Source organism: Siphateles boraxobius, unplaced genomic scaffold (genome assembly GCF_051911475.1).
Source record: "Siphateles boraxobius isolate OS27281-9 unplaced genomic scaffold, OSU_SipBor_1 18, whole genome shotgun sequence".
Classification (NCBI taxonomy): domain Eukaryota; kingdom Metazoa; phylum Chordata; class Actinopteri; order Cypriniformes; family Leuciscidae; genus Siphateles; species Siphateles boraxobius.
Genome location: NW_027508788.1, coordinates 9,041,843 through 9,059,075, shown reverse-complemented (window position 1 = coordinate 9,059,075; position 17,233 = coordinate 9,041,843). Strand labels below are relative to the sequence as shown.

The 17,233-nt window shown below is 37.2% G+C and overlaps 1 protein-coding gene across 1 annotated transcript in view; it reads right to left on the bottom strand.

The window, feature by feature from the left end:
- The window catches only part of pcxa (pyruvate carboxylase a), a 127,627-nt gene that overhangs the window by 108,737 nt on the left and 1,657 nt on the right, over positions 1–17,233 (bottom strand). Inside the window, exons 2-7 of the mRNA XM_077233301.1 lie at positions 13,415–13,562; positions 12,505–12,689; positions 10,144–10,309; positions 9,104–9,249; positions 8,754–8,871; positions 6,378–6,529 (exon numbers count right to left, since the gene is read on the bottom strand). Coding sequence (XP_077089416.1) covers positions 6,378–6,529; positions 8,754–8,871; positions 9,104–9,249; positions 10,144–10,309; positions 12,505–12,689; positions 13,415–13,562 — 915 coding nt within the window. The remainder of the gene's footprint in view (positions 1–6,377; positions 6,530–8,753; positions 8,872–9,103; positions 9,250–10,143; positions 10,310–12,504; positions 12,690–13,414; positions 13,563–17,233) is intronic.

Below are 17,233 nucleotides of genomic sequence, written 5' to 3'. Positions count from 1 at the left end.
AATGTCGAAACCTCTGAGGGTCAGAGAGAACAACGCCACATTCTCCGTTTTTATTAACAAGGACTTGGATAAAATATCTTATATAACTTTGTAGCATCTAGTTAAGACACCTTAGAAAACATGTGCAATTTGTACATGCATATTAGTGATGTCAAATCGATAAATCGCATCTAACAAAAGTTTTTGTTTACATAATACACTGAACAAAATTAACGCAACACTTTTGTTTTTGCCCACATTTTTCATGAGCTGAACTCTAAGATCTAAGACTTTTTCTATGTACACAAAAGGCCTATTTCTCTTAAATATTGTTCACAAATCTGTCAAAATCTGTTTTAGTGAGCACTTCTCCTTTGCCGAGATAATCCATCCACCTCACAGGTGTGGCATATCAAGATGCTGATAAAGCCTGGTTCACACGGGCCGATTTTAAAATTGTCGGCTGATTTTCCAAAACTGCACACCGCAATAAAAAATAAATAAAAAAATCACAGGTCTAATAGTTTTGGTCGTACAGTGTGTGGTGCGCAGCCACACGGCAAAATCAACACATCACACACGAACAGATTCGACTCCAGAGCATTCCCAGGTCAGACGGAAAATCTTGCAAAATGCCTCGAGATCAAACGTGACTTCAGAGTAAACAATCATGGCGGACGAAGAGGATGCAGTGGCGATAGTTTGTAGATTGTTTTTAACCAAAAAAAAAACTTTATCAAAAGAAAAGGCGATGGTCAAAGAAGTGGAGACAACGTGAGCATGGACGGCTGTTTTGATTTTGTTTCCCGGTGCTTCCTCTGCGCCTCGCTTTCTTATTGGCTACACGCCAGTCCACAGGCTGCGTGCTCGTTTGTCCCCGAGCACCACCACCACCTTTTTTTTTACAGTCTATGGACACCACACACGAGGAGAAATCCGGCCAAAAAAATCCAACATGTTGGATATCCCCGATTTGAGATCGGAGCAGTCCCGATGTCCTTCCGAGCAGACGAGAGCACTCTTAACACACCACACACGGCAGGAATATCTGATCAGATTATTTTACGATAATCGTGCATCCTTAAGATTTTCGGAAGGGGTAAATCGGGGCTAAAATCGGCCTAATTATCCTGCCGTGTGAACCAGGCTTTAGACAGCATGATTATTGCACAGGTGTGCCTTAGGCTGGCCACAATAAAAGGCCACTCTAAAATGTGCAGTTTTATCACACAGCACAATGCCACAGATTTCGCAGGTTTTGAGGGAGCGTTCAATTGGCATGCTGACTGCAGGAATGTCCACCAGAGCTGTTACCCGTGAATTGAATGTTAATTTCTCTACCATTCTTTACATCTTGTTGGCAGATGCTATTTACACTAACTCCGCCCACCATTATCTAATTGAGCCAGGCAAAATTACAAAAGAAATCCTTTTAAAAGGATACAAAAGCCCTTTTAAAAGTAACAAACTTTCAAAAAGAAAAACAAATGTTTAAATAAATATATGACCTGTCATAATGGCATTATTGTCCTTTCAGAAAGTAAATGGCACTAAATGAAAGTCCACTCACCTTTATCTTACGTTTTATTATTTTTGGGAGAACAGGTCACAATCTTTACTCTGTCAACTTGTTACAAGTAGAATATTTGTAAACATCAGCACTACATTTTTCAAAAATGCTTTAGTTTCATGACCTTGAGCATAATAAACTAGCAAAAATGTCAACCCCGTTACTATCAAATCTGTTACCTTTCTTAAAGGAATATGAAAAAAAATTTGGTGGTACCGGTACATTAACACTTACGAATACAACTTGTCTCGTTGAATTTTTAAAATTATACCAAAACCTTATCAAACTAGAAAAATCACCATTCTCAAAGAATGACCCAGTTCATATTCTTATGGCTAGTACTAGAAACCGTGTTGAACGTCTGCTAAATGTCAGTTCAAGTCATGTTTGCCCCAACATGAAGGGGAAACATTATCACACATGACATTTCCATTTCTGTGACATACATTTCTAATGATTAAACATGATGGTGACAGGCCATTTCATTCTTACAGAGTCGAGTGAAACTTCTGCCACGCTTCAAAAACGGAATTAGACAATTAAAAGGCCAGGGAGAATTTTCTTTGACATTAAAAACGGAGCCAACGGTGAGAGAACAGAGGGATACATCCCGCTGCTCTTAAGAGAAAAGCTGTACTCAGCAATAGAAAATGAGATTGAGGGGAGCTTCAAGCGTCTAAGGGAACATGTCAAAAGCTCAAATGAGGTTTTAATGCTTGCTCTGAGAAATCTGAAAGCCAGCCCATCTTCTCTATTTCCCTTGTCCATATGATAGAACAGATGGAGGAGAGATTTTAGCTCTCGTTTCCTCACTCCACACTCACACAGACAATACTCCATCTCTCTCGTTTGCGGACACACACACACACGCACATAAATGCTAATGCATTCATATTCTGCAGAATGCTAAACAACTGTCAGCGGAGAGTCCAGAAGGGGTGAAAGACGGGTGACCGGCGCTGTATTTTATTGGTACGCGTATCTGCTGAATTCAGAAGTGGAAGTAAAAAGTAACTCTACACTTAACACATTGAATGAATCTTTTCAATGTGGCAGCTGATTGCAGCCTCTCCGAACGTAATCATGCATGTTTATTCAGGAACTCCGTATCTAAAATTGCTTGCGAAATGTAAATGTCTTTGAACATTGCAAGGAAAAATCCACCATGTGCAAGAACTTTCATGAATAGTAATAGCGTTATTAATACTACGCAAGAAATGTCATGTTTGTGATTCATCAGACTGACACAAACTGTGCTAAGGAAGGCGTGCAATGGCGCACATAGGACGTGGTGCATCTGTGAGTGGACATGATTACACACGCTCGCACAAACAAGTCAACAGAAACAGCCAAAAACTGCTACCAACTATGAAATGAATTACATTTCCAGTGTGAAGCAGGGTTCTGAAACCACTTGTGAAAATGAGCTAATGCTTTAACACGTTGAGCCATGCTGCTAGTTCAAATCCGCCTCACGACATTTGCTCCCTTTTCTCCATCATTTCCAGTAAAGGGAAAGTTCATCCAAAAATGAAAATTCTGTCTATAGAAAATGAGTGGGCTGAACTGAAGAGAAGAAGCGCCAACATGAATCTGGAGAACACATGACAAGAGATCAGAGACCATTCCTCCATACAGAATCTCTCCAGATCCTTCAAACTCATCAGGCATTATAGGAGAAGACTCCGAGCTGTTATCTTGGAAAAAGGAGGTTGCAAAAAGTATTTAATAAAAGGGGGCAAATAATTGTTCCCAATGTGTTTTGGAGAAAAACATTTATTTCATAATGTGATTTTCCCCCCACTTTCAATTATTTTACTTCGATGAAAGGGTAGATTTTTGCTATTTCTTTGAATAAAATATCAAAACGATTAACAATGCAGATTTATTTTTTACAGCCATCTTTGATCATATTTACCAAGCAGGAAAATAATTCTGACCAGCACTGTATATGTATATATCATCTGTGAAAGGCTTAGGACCATAAAATGTTTGTCCAATCATTGCATTTGATCCGATTGCAATAATACGATGTCCTACCTGCCTGTCACTGTAGATATTTTCACGTGTTTTGGAGACGCTCTGAAGGGAGGGTAGGATCTTACACTTTCAAAGTTAGCTTGCTATTGCCAACCTCTCTGAAAATTGCCTACCCTAACTTTAAGTCAAATCAATCTTCACTCAGTCCGAGAAAAATTTATCTTTTCTTTAAAAAAAAACTCTTTGTTCTTTCTGTTAGGAATGACTCTTTCACTCATGAGGTCAGTTCATCAGCACAGGAACACATCAATAATCAGTCAATAACTTGCTCTTTTTAAATACAACCCTCCACTGTCACTCACAAACGCTTTAAAACGTCAAATGAAAACACATTGAAGACGAAGAACACATGCGAGGAGAACGGGGGATTCCATTTACATTTATACAATGGGCAGAAATTATCCAAAATGACTTACTGCAAATCTGACATATACGGCATGTCTTCACTGGCATTTGATCAAAAACGTAGCAAAAGCCGCCTGTCAAGAAGTCTCTCTTTTGATTTTGACTAACCTGTCAGTTTGACTTGTGTTTTCAACTTGTATGAATGTCACGCTAAAATCAGACTGACAAACTTGCATTTACGTGTGATTTAGGAGCAAATTACTGTGTAAATAGCAAAAGGGTCAGTAGTGTGTTTTATAAAAGAAAAACGTTAATTATCAATATTATGTTAGCAATTGATGAAAATGTCTTTACAGGATTAGCAAGAGGATAAAAATGGTATTTTTTCCTTTTTTCCAAAACTAAAATAAATATTGACATGTGCATGCTGTCGTATGTCAGCCTTTACTCCCAAATGAGCAAGTAATAAGCAATAAGGACACCCACATTTGCTCAAAAGTAAATTAACCTTACTAAGTTAACGTTAATTCGTTTACTTATCGATTCAGGTCAAAGCAAATTCGTTTACTTATCGATTCAGGTCAAAGCAGAGTTCACAGTGCTGGTGAGTGTTGAAGAAGCGTCCTGGGCACTTAACACTAATGATATCAGCTGTAATCTCTTTCAAAAGTAGCTTTTTTTGCTATCAAAATCATTTAAGCATTTGCCTCAATTCAGTTTTTAATCACATTACCGTGTAATTTAACAATTTCGTTACAAATGCTGTGCAAAGACCTTATTCATTCCAGCCTATTTAAGACTAAAATCCAATCCATTTATACCCCTTTATGTGTATATATTACTGAAAATTACGTTTACGTGAAAAATCACATTTTCTTTGAGACATTACATAAAGCTTGTCGGAGTTAGCAAACAGTAACCAAGAGGGAAGAAGCTTATCAAAGGAATAATTGGCATGGGTTGTGTGCATCTTCAGACCAACCCATCATTTTTTGTAACCTGGTGGCAAAAATCTCTCCCAAAAAAAGAACCATCACTCCTTCTCGTATAACCTCCCGATAAAATATTAAAATCACAACTGAGAGGTTCAAACTTTGCCAAATGCCAGTGCAGGAACTCCATATGCTTGCTCAGACTGGCATACAGAGAGGAGTCAGCCAGATGAACATGTGAAAAAAACGTGTGTAATGAACAGATATCAATGCCGAGACCCATCTGGATACCATCCGAAAAACACTAAGAGGTTACAGCACAAGTAGTTTTGCGGTGGAAACCAGTTATCAATAAAAATAATGGATTGCTATAGAGATTTTTAGGAGCTTTGTTACTTTAAGGCAGATGCTACTGTGTGTTTCTCTAACAGCTTGTCTGCTGCAACAATAACAAACCATTTTTTGGTCTTGGCATACATTTATTCAGTGAAATGGATGAATGGAAATGTTTGATTATGTTTCTCAATCCAATGGCACAGCAGCACCACCTGCTGTCTAATTCAGTGTACTGTATTCTCATGTACTGCAATAGACCTAAATTTAGGTTATTGTTTTCACATTTTTGTTTTCTAAAATACTTCATCCTCACTGGCTATCATTTGGGGGAAAAACAAACATTATGATGACCTAAAACATACTGTTAAAGAAAATATGACAAAAGAAATAACACTTGGTTGATGGACCCCTATGGAAGCCAATGGGGTCCATCAACTGTTTGGTTACTCGTATTCTTCAATAGATCTTTTGTGTTCAGCAGAATAAAGACATTCATAAAGGTTTGAAAAAAATTGAGGTTGACAGAATTGAATGATGACTGAATTTTCATTTTTGGGTGAACTATCCCTTTAACAATACACCATTAATGTTTTTGTTTTGCTTTTTAAGGAAAAATCTAGAAATAATATGATTGTTTGAAACAATACAATCACAGTCAATATCTGGGAATCACCTGCCTGACACGTGCAAGATGAAGCTGAAAAGTGAAACACCCGCAAACTGAAGCGCATTGTGAGCAGGTTAATTAACATCCGATATGACGCATCAGATATATACACACACAACATAAACATAATATTACAGCTTAAATCAATGTGCTGTTCACAACAAGTACAGTATCCATGTTATTCTGGTTACATATTTAAATATTAACATTTGGTTAAGAATAATATTAATAGTATTAAGATAAAATAATATTTTATAAAATGATATTAATTTTGCTCTTTTCAACTAAATTAGTCAGTAAATTAATTAAATTGACTAAAATAATGTATGACATGACAAAATATTGACAAAATTCAAAGGCTCTCTTTATCAAAAGACAAAAACTCTGCATTCAGATTTTAAGTGGGTGTTTTGGGTTAAATAACTGAACTTAAAAAGTGATATCTGCATTTGCATACAGTTTGGAAAAAAAGCCAATGCCGGCATCTGTCAGACGTGTTGCCTTGTACCTGTCGAGCGAGGTTCACAGAGTCAGCAGTCAGTCTGTCTCGGAGGTGTTGGTCCAGCTGTGAGGCGGGTGCGATCTCCACCACCTTCTGGTGTCTCCTCTGGATGGAGCAGTCCCTCTCGTACAGGTGAATGACATTGCCGTATTTATCACCTATACACAATGGACCGATCAACTCATTGAGCAAAAACTGAAGTCTTAAACCCATCTGGCACTGTAAACAAACTCATCTGCTAGTATTTCTCCAAAATATAACAAACACAATCATATAACAGATCAATAGACATTATGCAAATTAGCAGGCAACAGAGCACTGCACCATTCTGTTCACTGTTGAGAACAGTATGCTGCATGCAAATGTGTTTTAATTAAATGCCAGACAATCTATTTAAATAAATCTAATTTGTTGTTGGGGGTTTTGAGCACTTCTTCAATGACATGTCTGGGAACAGATTTAAAGTAAAAATCCTGTCATCATTTACTCACCCTCATGTCGTTCCAAACCCGTGTGACTTTTTCCATTGGGAAACAAAAGGAGAAATTTGAAAGAGTCCTGGTTGTTCTTTTGCAAGCAATTACAATTAATGGGGACTGAAGCTTTCAAGCTTCAAAAGCACCATAATATATTATAAAAATATACATTTATGACTTGAGTTCTATATTATTTCTTCTGAAGCCATATAATAATATTTTGAAATATTATCACTGGAAATCTTGACATTTTACACCTCAAAAAAGTTCGGACGGAGCAGGTAAACTCAATACCTTCATTTACATGCAACCTAATACTCTGTTTATAATCAGATTGATAGTTCAATCAGACTGAAAAGCCTTCATTTAAAGAAATCAATTCGACTGAGCTCGATCTGAATGAAATTACGATTCGGCTGAAATGGGTGGTGCAGATTTATTTAATAACCCATTTGATAAATGGTAAACAGTTTATTAAAATATACCTTGTGCACATGTGCAGTGCCATGATGCAAATGTTTTTACATGTCTTCCAAACGGGTGCATGTTTATTTATGTCTTTTGAACTGGTCAGTAGAGGAGACTAAGGCCTGGATTCACAGACAGGGCTTAGATTTAGTCAGGATTAGGCCTTAGTTAGATTAGGTAAGTAGGTTTTATAAATGTGCCTTACAAAAACATTACTGCATCTTGAGACAAAACACTTGCACTGGCATATCTTAAAATATGTCAGTGTAAGTTACTTAAAGTTAAAAAAGCTCAAATATGGATTTTAGTCTGTGACTAGGCTTTAGCCTTGTCTGTGAAACAAGGCATAAATGTTTGCTACATATTTTCTAAAACCGCAACTACTTGGCAACTGCGAATGTGCTGAAATTTGCTTCTGAATACCTGTAATGCACATGTAATAACATGTAGAGATATTTTAATCGGACAGCAAAAGTTTAGAGTACATATAAACAGAACGTTCAAATTCTGAAACTGGATTCGATTCAATCAAACTGATGAAAATTAAGCCCTATTTGCACGGGATAAGTTTTACCTGGTGACCTTTAGTCATTTGTAATAATTGCGGAGGTTGTCTGTGATCTTAATCCCGTGCGAATCGGTCATGTCTGTAATTTGTAAAGTAAAAATTCCCCCGTGCGAATTGGCATCTCTCTGATTTGGCAGCGTCGTTTATAATTATTTCAAGGTTTTTGTTTCCCGTGCGGCTTTTTTATCCATCTTTCGAGAAGAATTAAGGCTGCGTTGGAGTGTTTTGATAGTATTTTGGGTGCTGGGTCATATCGCTATACACCATACAACTATACAATTTGCAGAAAAGAAAGCTGAAAACAATCAGAAGAGCAAAAACCAAAGGAATGATTAGATGGCGATGAATGACATGTACAGCAGCATGTGGTAAGGCACATTCTTCTGTTTATAATATAGCATACAGCTAGACCTATTGAAAATCTCCACACGAAAATCAGATGGGGGGGGGGGGGGGGGGGGTAATTTCTAAAACACACGACGTCTCCAGATAATACTAATCCAGTGCGAATAGGGCTTTAGTGAATGTAAACATACCTACTGATCCACTCAGTGTTTAAAAGATTATCTGTAAAATTACTTAAATTTCAGTCTGTCCTCACACAAAGCTACTATTATGGCTTCAAAAGACTTTTGGACATGCCACTATTGTTACTTTTGTGTTACTAAGACTTTTTTCACATTAAATGCTTGGAAAAGAGCAACATTTATCCTTTTGTGTTCTACAGTATACAAAGTCATACAGGTTTGGACTGACATGAAAGAGTAAATGAAGACAGAATGTTCATTATTTTTTTATATTAGAATACTTGATTTGCAGTTGTTGTCCAGAGACTAGCCCAACCCAAACCAATAACAAAAACTCACTTACCAAGGATCTGCACCTCAATGTGTCTGGGTTTCTCAATGAACTTCTCCACAAACAGAGCTCCATTGCCAAAGGCGGTCAGGGCCTCAGAGTATGCTCGCTGATAGTTCTCCTCTAGTTCCTGGTCACACACACAGCCACAGGGTCACCCGGTGCAAATACCCAGCAGACTAATTCACACAGCACCACTAACTGAACAGCAAACAAATCTAAAGTGCACACAACGGCCTCACTTTAATGCTCATTTAAAAGCCCTCCAGTGTCAAAGCTCGCAACTGGCTCTTTGAAGGAAGGGGGCAAAGATTAAATGTGTCCCAATCCACTACAAATTATTTTACTCTCAGACACGATACCTCATACTCTCTGACCACCCGCATTCCGCGGCCCCCGCCCCCGTACGCAGCCTTGAAGATAATCGGGAAGCCATAGCTGTTGGAGAACTCTTGAGCTTCCTGTAAAGAAGAGATGGGACCGTCTGTTCCAGGTACCACCGGCACACCTGTAGGATGACCAGAAAAAGATTTTTTACCATAGCACTGCCATGCCATTCTGTTATGTACTATATAATATTGATATAATTCTAGTTTAGTAGACAAATTTAGGTTTAGTAATTTAAGATTTTAATTTTAAAATACATTTCCTACATAAAATAACCAGAGATTATAATAATAAGAGAACTGAAATGAGCAAATCGCCCCAAAAGAACACTTTAGTACCCACTCATTCTCATGAAGCACTGAAAATGCTGTAAATAGACTCAAAACATACAGCTCACAGGCCAAGTAACTGAAAGTCTGTCATTTTTACAGAAAAAATCTGTAAAAGTACAGTAAAAATGTAAACATGTTTACAGAAAACATTAAAATTTTAAACCATTAAATGCAACTATTGCAAAATTAATAGTTTTACATTTCTATTTACATTTTTATTTTGATCATCATTTGCAATGCTTTATGGGATTGCAGTTCTTTTCCTCATTAAAGCTGTTAAGGTGCAGTAAGCGTTTTCTGAGAATCATTGTTGAACACTGTTGATATTTGAAATCAACCCAAACAAACACACCACTCGGTTTGATTCACTTTCAACAGTGTTTTTCAAAAATTGCTTACTGCACCTTTAAGTACACAGTCTTTTACCTTTGTCTTTTTGTCCAATTTTCAAATAGTTTTTGGTTCCAATCAAAGTATGTAATGTTGTGATTCACCTTGTAGGTGGTTGGTTTGGTTCATGGCTTATAAGATCTTTAACAAAGACCTTGTAAAAATCCCTAGGGGAAAATACTTTGGGAACCAAGGCACTGAAAAAGTGGACGGGCACTTTTGCACTCTATTCAACAACACAACTGATGATGCATTGTGATGAGAGAGAGCAGGGTATATGATAAACGCTTTACCTGCACTGATGGCAATGGTACGAGCCTCAACTTTGTCCCCCATCTTTCGCACCACGTCTGGGGTGGGGCCGATAAAACGCACCCCAGCATCCATACAAGCCTGGGCAAAATCTGCTCGTTCTGACAGGAAGCCATAGCCTGGGTGGATGGCATCTACGCCATTCTCCTGCCAGGCACAAATTGTGAAGTATTGTGTCACAATTAATCCCCAAAAACCCATATTCAAATAACTGCAGTATTATCCATTTCTTTTTCAGAATGACAAGTGATAACACTTGTAAAAAGACGAGATTCATATACACTACCGTTCAAAAGTTTGGGGTCAATACATGTAAAACAAAAACTTCAAAATAAATTACTACTTTTATTCAGCAAGGATGCATTAAATTGATCAAAAGTGACAGTAAAGACATTTATATTGTTAGAAATCTTTTGTATTTTAAATAATTGTCAAATGATTGTGATAAAAGTATCAGGGTTTCCACAAAAATGTTAAGCAGCACAACTGTTTTGAACATTGATAATAAGAAATATTTTCCCAAGCAAAAAAATAAAAAAATCATCATATTAGAATGATTTCTGAAGGATCATGTGACACTGAAGACTAGCTGCTGAAAATTCTGCTTCGCCATCAAAGCAATGACTTCCATTTTAAAATATCTTAACATAAAAAACTGTTGTTTAAAGAGACTTCTTTCTCCCCAATGCATTTACACATTTAGCGGAAGCTTTAATCCACTGTGACTTAAAGTGCTCAAGGTATCAAATGTATCAGTACGCATACCCTGAAAACTCAAACCCATGACCTTTGTGTTGTCAGTAAGAGCTCTTTCCATTATCAGCTAAATAGCAGTAGTGGCTTCCTTCCAAGAATACAGCCCAACTTCACCTGACTGAAACCTTTTGTTTATTGACCTGTATTTAAGGTTAACTGATGTAGCTGTCTCTCAAACAAGTCATGACAAGATGTTAGGAATGCTTCATGCACCCAATACAACATGGGACATTTTTTAAAACACTGTTGAATTGATAAGCAGTATATTTGTTTATTTATTGATTAAGGCAATAATTTACTAGCTTGACTACTGATTGTAGCCAGAGGCATTTAATCAGAAAATGATTGTGGGAGGGCAGCTGCCTGTTGAGGGTTTTTACAGCTACACTACCCGGTCTTCTTGGCAGCAGACTCTGAACTTTTTTGTCAGAAGGCATAATTACGTACAATTACTGCTCTTAGCAGGGCTGTTTGTGCTCTATCTGTCCAATCACAGCAGGCTGTATGTGTACTTAACGGTCACGCGATCCTAATATACTATTTCACCACACAAATACAACAAAAGTCGCAGGTGTTAAAAACTTGTGAATACATTGCTGCTTTGAACCAAACAGTCTGGTTTTTGAGACAAACAGAGTCAGTTGATGGAACTGTCACTTACCCTATTGCGTCGGAGCTATATCTTACATTTTATCCATTGCAAACTCAAACATTTGGTTTTCTGTGACATTTGGTTGTCGATTCAGCCAATTAAAATGACCTTGCATGCAGCCATAGATAAAGTTTAGTTGAAACTGTAGGAATGGCTTTGGAGGGTTTTGGTGGCATCAATAAGAATGGGTTGAAAATAAACCAATTAGTAACAATTTATATAAATTTTTAATTTATTGCTGTCTTGAGTTTCCTGAAGAATTATAGTATTTGTTTAATTTCTAGCTATTACTGAATCTTTTCTTTGTAATGGTAACTTAGATGTAAAAATACCTGTATTTGTGTGTGACAAATGCATAAGAACAATAAATATGTTTTAAATATTTTAAAAGTAAAATGTTAAAATTCACTCCCATTCAAAGTTTTGGGGACAGTACTTTTTTTAAATAATTAATACTTTTATTTAGCAAAAAAATCATGAAAGTGATTGACAGTGCAAGTAAAATTCTTATGTTTCAAAACTTTTTATTTTTTAATAATTGCTGTTCTTTTGAAACCCTTCTTTCTATTCATCATAGAATCCTGAACAAATTTATAAATTTCCACAAAAATATTTAGCATCACAACAGTTATTTTCAATTAATAATAAATCCTGATTTTACTGTATTTTTGATCAAATAAATGCAGCCTTGATGAGCGTAAAAGACTACATTCCAAAACATTAAAAAACTCACTTTAAAAATACAGAAGTGTCAAAATATAATTGTAAATATACCATTACAAAATCCTTTTTATTTATTTATTATTAAATTACCAAATTTTTGTGTTTGAAGCCAGTGAAAAACCATGGCAGGGCAAGTAGAAAACTGAACTACTGTACAGAGGATTTACAGAGTATCTTCACTGAATCCACACGAGTGTGAGAAGAGTCTGACCTTGGCCACTTTGATGATGTCAGGTATATGCAGGTAGGCTGCTACAGGTGGCAGCCCCTTGCCGATGAGGTAAGCTTCATCTGCCTTTTGTCTGTGCATCTGACCTGTGTCCTGCTCGGAGTAGACGGCCACTGTACGGATCCCCAGCTCTGTGCATGCCCGAAACACCCGGATGGCAATCTCTCCTGCAAAGAGCGTTAAATGAATTACAATGCGTGAGTGTACAATTCATTCATTCCATGTATTTTACAGAGGAGGGACAGAAGACAGAGAGAGGTTATGTTCAGAATAGGATACAACCTTTTTTATTTCTGCTGTAAACAATATCTTAAACAGTATTTTATGGATGCATTGACTTTAAATTTTGATCTGATTGCAATAATCAGACATTTTTTTTGTCTTTTTTTTTTTTAATACAGTTGTCTAAGATTTTTTAATGTTTTGAAAGAAGTCTCTAATGCTCACCAAAGCTGCATTTATTTGATAAAAATATAGTAAAAATACTTTTTTATTTTAATATATTTTATGTATAACATTTTATATTTTTTGTGATGGCAAAGCTGAATTTTTCAGCATCATTACTCCAGTCTTCAGAAATCATTCTAATATGCTGATTTGGAGTTCAATAAACATGTATTATTATTATCAATGTTGAGAACAGTTGTGCTGCAAGATTTTTGTGGAATTATTTGAGTAGAAAGCTCAAAAGAACAGCATTTCTATAAAATTAAAAATTGTGCTGACCCCAAACTTTTAATGGTTTATTTATACATTTATTAGGTGTTATATCCCTGTAATTCTAAACTAAAATCAGTTTTTTTAAATGACAAATTAATGTTTCAATAACTGTATCGCATAATGTTTAACAGTAAGCAGCTGTTCTACATTCAGAACACAGCTGCTGACACACCTCTGTTGGCCACCATGACCTTTTTGATGGGTTTGTACTCCAGTGTCTGGGGTGCAGTATGGGCGGAGCGGGTCATAATCCACACCCTCCTGATGGCTAACAGCCCCAGGGCAGAGCGCTGTCCTCCCAGTCCCACCTGTAGCATCATCTAGTGAGTGAGAGCCAAAGATAGGAGTTACAGAATGCAGTTCCTCCATGCCGAGTTAGTGATATCTATTGAGTGTTATCTGCATCTGTAAAGAACCAAAGTGATTAGCAGTAGTCTTGCAGTGTTTCACACAGGAGCTCTGGAGATAACGAATCAACACTCAAACTAAAGGGAAAGTGAGGTCAAGGAAACTAATACATGGGTTAACAGGAGAATAAGCCTTCTATAGTACAAATGAGTGCTTCAAAATATAATAAACGAAATCCACAAGCACTTGGACAAAGAAAAAAGACTGGCATATGCTACGTGAGAAGATACTCAAGGCTGTCTTTTTTTTAAAAATGGCGTATTTCAAGCGTATCCACACATACTGAAAAACATGAACAGGGTCAAGTGGCCACAGGGCCAAACAGAACAAAACACAATGTTATATTGCGATCATATTGCCTGTGGACAAAGCTTCTAAGGCCGAGACTGAACACCTGAAACAACAGCAGAACTGATTAAACTCAGAGGGAAACTCTGAAGGATCAGAGAGACTCTGAAGCCTCAGGAGACAAAAGGATATAAAGACTACAAAACAAACAATAAAAGCAGGGTTGCACAACAAAACTCGCTCCGTTGCTCATCAAAACACACCCAAAACTAGCCCAATCGCATTCGGAGGGGCTAAAAATTTGCATTCCGGCCCGGGTGGAGGTGGGGTGGGGCTTTGGTCACTTCAACCACACTAAAAAAAACAACCCGAGTGCAAAAATATCCATTTAAAGATAAAATTATATTTCACAAAAATATCGATATGATGCATTTAGAAAATAGATGGTGAATTCTCATTTCATGCGGACGTTAACAGTGTTATTAAATTATTATATAGTTTATAATTAGAGTTTTAAAATTGACTTAAAAAAAATAGGAGAACAGAGCATGCACAATTAAATATCCTACACCGGCAGATGTTTTTTTACAATAAGCCATTCTGGTACTGTGATTGTCATATGATGTCCAATGTAATGAAGCAAAACCAGTTGAAAATTTAAACCAATTCATTTGGGGGTGGGGAGAACTAGCAAAGACACCTTGTTTATATTTGCCCATATCCTGAAGAAAACATGCATTTGATAATAAATTACATACGAGGATATTGCAAAAACATGCTCAAAAGTCTACAGACTGCAAAGGAAAGGTATTTGTACAGCATTTGGCCCCTTAGATTCATTTCTAATCTGCAAATCACGAAATTCCTCTACAAAAGCTACGGCTGATTTCACATGGGAGCATATTTAAGTTGTCCCATTTCACTCTAGCTCTGCTGTGGTTACGGAAAAGTTCAACTGTTTTTTATACTTGTCTTCTCCTGAATAAGGGGCATCCCTCTGCCAAAATCACAACAATACAGCCACTGTGTCCTGCCTGAGAGAGAGAACCTGACACTAATACATGAGTGCTGCAGACGAGACAATCTGAAGCTGCTGTAAACAACTGCAGCACATTTGTGTGACGGTTTAGGACTATGTGGAGATGGGACAATGGTTTGGATGGCATTCTAATCTGCATGTGGGCCATGTAAAACAGAGAAGAGTTAATTGGTGTGATTTGGTAGCAAAATGATCATCATCGTGTTACAAATTATGCAAAATATCTTCCTGACTGTGTAGAAGCAAGTGGCTTTGAGAGATTAAGTGAACCATTCGCATTAAACCTTTTATCCAAGAGTATGTTGGCACAGCCTGTGCGCTTGGTCTATAAAAAAAAAGAAAATTCCTCTACTACTCAAAAGAAAACTTTAGCAATGCAAAGAGATCCACTTACAAACTCACTCACACAGCCCAACTTATGAGAACAAAGAGCCATTTATTTGCCTATACAATAGAGAAAAAACAAGTCCAGAATATTACCTCTGGTCTCACTCATTCCCACCACATGTTTCTTACTCCTTATGAGACTTAGCCTACCTGTTACACAAAAACATAAGGGCAATCCAATATTTAAACACGCAATAAACCAACAACCTTTTTCTTGGATCATTCTAATCCCAAAATGCACCACAAACAAAACTTTCAAAGAAGTTTGTGTGTCACTCATAATGTATGCATGAACATATACAGTCATGTGAAAAAGAAAGTACACCCTTTTGAACTTTATGGTTTTACGTATCAGGATATAATAAAAAAAAAGCAAGTCCTTGGCAGGTCTTACAATGAGGTAAATACAACCTCAGATGAACAACAACTCATGACATATTACGCAGTATCATAGTTTATTTAACAAAAACTAGGCCAAAATGGAGAAGCCATGTGTGACAAACAAAGTACACACTTACTGCTTCCATAGGAATTAAAAGGATAAGTAGCAGTCAGGCGCTGCTAATCAAATGTCTATGATTTAATTGATAATCAGCAAGCGTGATCAGCTCTATAAAAGCAGAAGTTTTGGCAGTTTGATGGTCTGGAGCAGCCAGGTGTGTTAACAAAATGCAAAGGAGGAAATTCATAATCAATGATCTTAGAGAAGCAATTGTTGCAGCCATCAGTCTAGGAAGTCTTACTTTCAAACAATTTGAAGTCCATAATTCTACAATGATGAAGATTATTCACAAGTGGAAAACATTCAAGACAGTTGCCAATCTTCCCAGGAATGGACGTCTCAGCAAATTCGCCTCAAGGTCCGACCATGCACTGCTCAGAGAAACAAAAAATCCAAAAAGCTACATCTCAGACTCTACAGGACTCAGTTTCATGTCAAGCCTCTTCTCTCTAAAAAGAACATGGCAGCATGGCCTAGATTTGCAAAGTTGCATCTGAGCAAACCTCAAGACTTCTCTCCTCATGTCATTAGTTTGGACAGAGACCAAAGTAGTGATGTTTGGCCATTATGCACAGCATCACGTTTGGCAAAAACCAAACACAACATATCAGCACAAACACCTCATACCAACTGTGAAGCACAGTGGTGGAGGGGTGATGGTTTTTGGCTTGTTTTGCAGCCACAGAACCTGGGCACCTTGCAGTCATTGAGACGACCATGAACTCCTCTGTATACCAAATGTATTCCAGAGTCAAATGTGAGGCCATCTGTTCGACATTTAAAGCTTGGCCAAAACTGGGTCATACAACAGGACAATGATCCCAAGCACACCAGCAAATCTACAACAGAATGGCTAAAAAAGAAAATCAAAGTGTTGCACTGGCCCAGTCAAAGTCCAGACCTCAGCCCGATTTGAAATGCTGTGGCAGGACCTTAAGAGAGCCGTGTATTTAACAAATGTCTGCAAACCTCAATGAACTGAAGCAATGTTGCTGCTTAAAGTGGCTCTACAAGCAACTGAATCATAGGGTGTACTTAGTTTGTCACCCATAGTTTCTCCATTTTGGCTTTTTTTGTTAAATAAATGATCTAATATGTCATGTGTTGTTGTGCAGCATATGGGTTGCATTTACTTCATTTTAAGACCTGCCTAAAGACCAGATTATTTTTTATTATGGCCTGATAAATAAAACCATTGAATTTCTTTTTCACATGACTATATTTTAAGCAATGGCAAGATGGTAGATGTGAAATGGGATGAAAAGACAGGCAGCCTGAATGATTCTGCTGCTTTTAGCACATCATCGGTTGCCACCATGTGGCTGATGATGACTCCAATACATCCCATAATTCAAGAGTCATCAGGT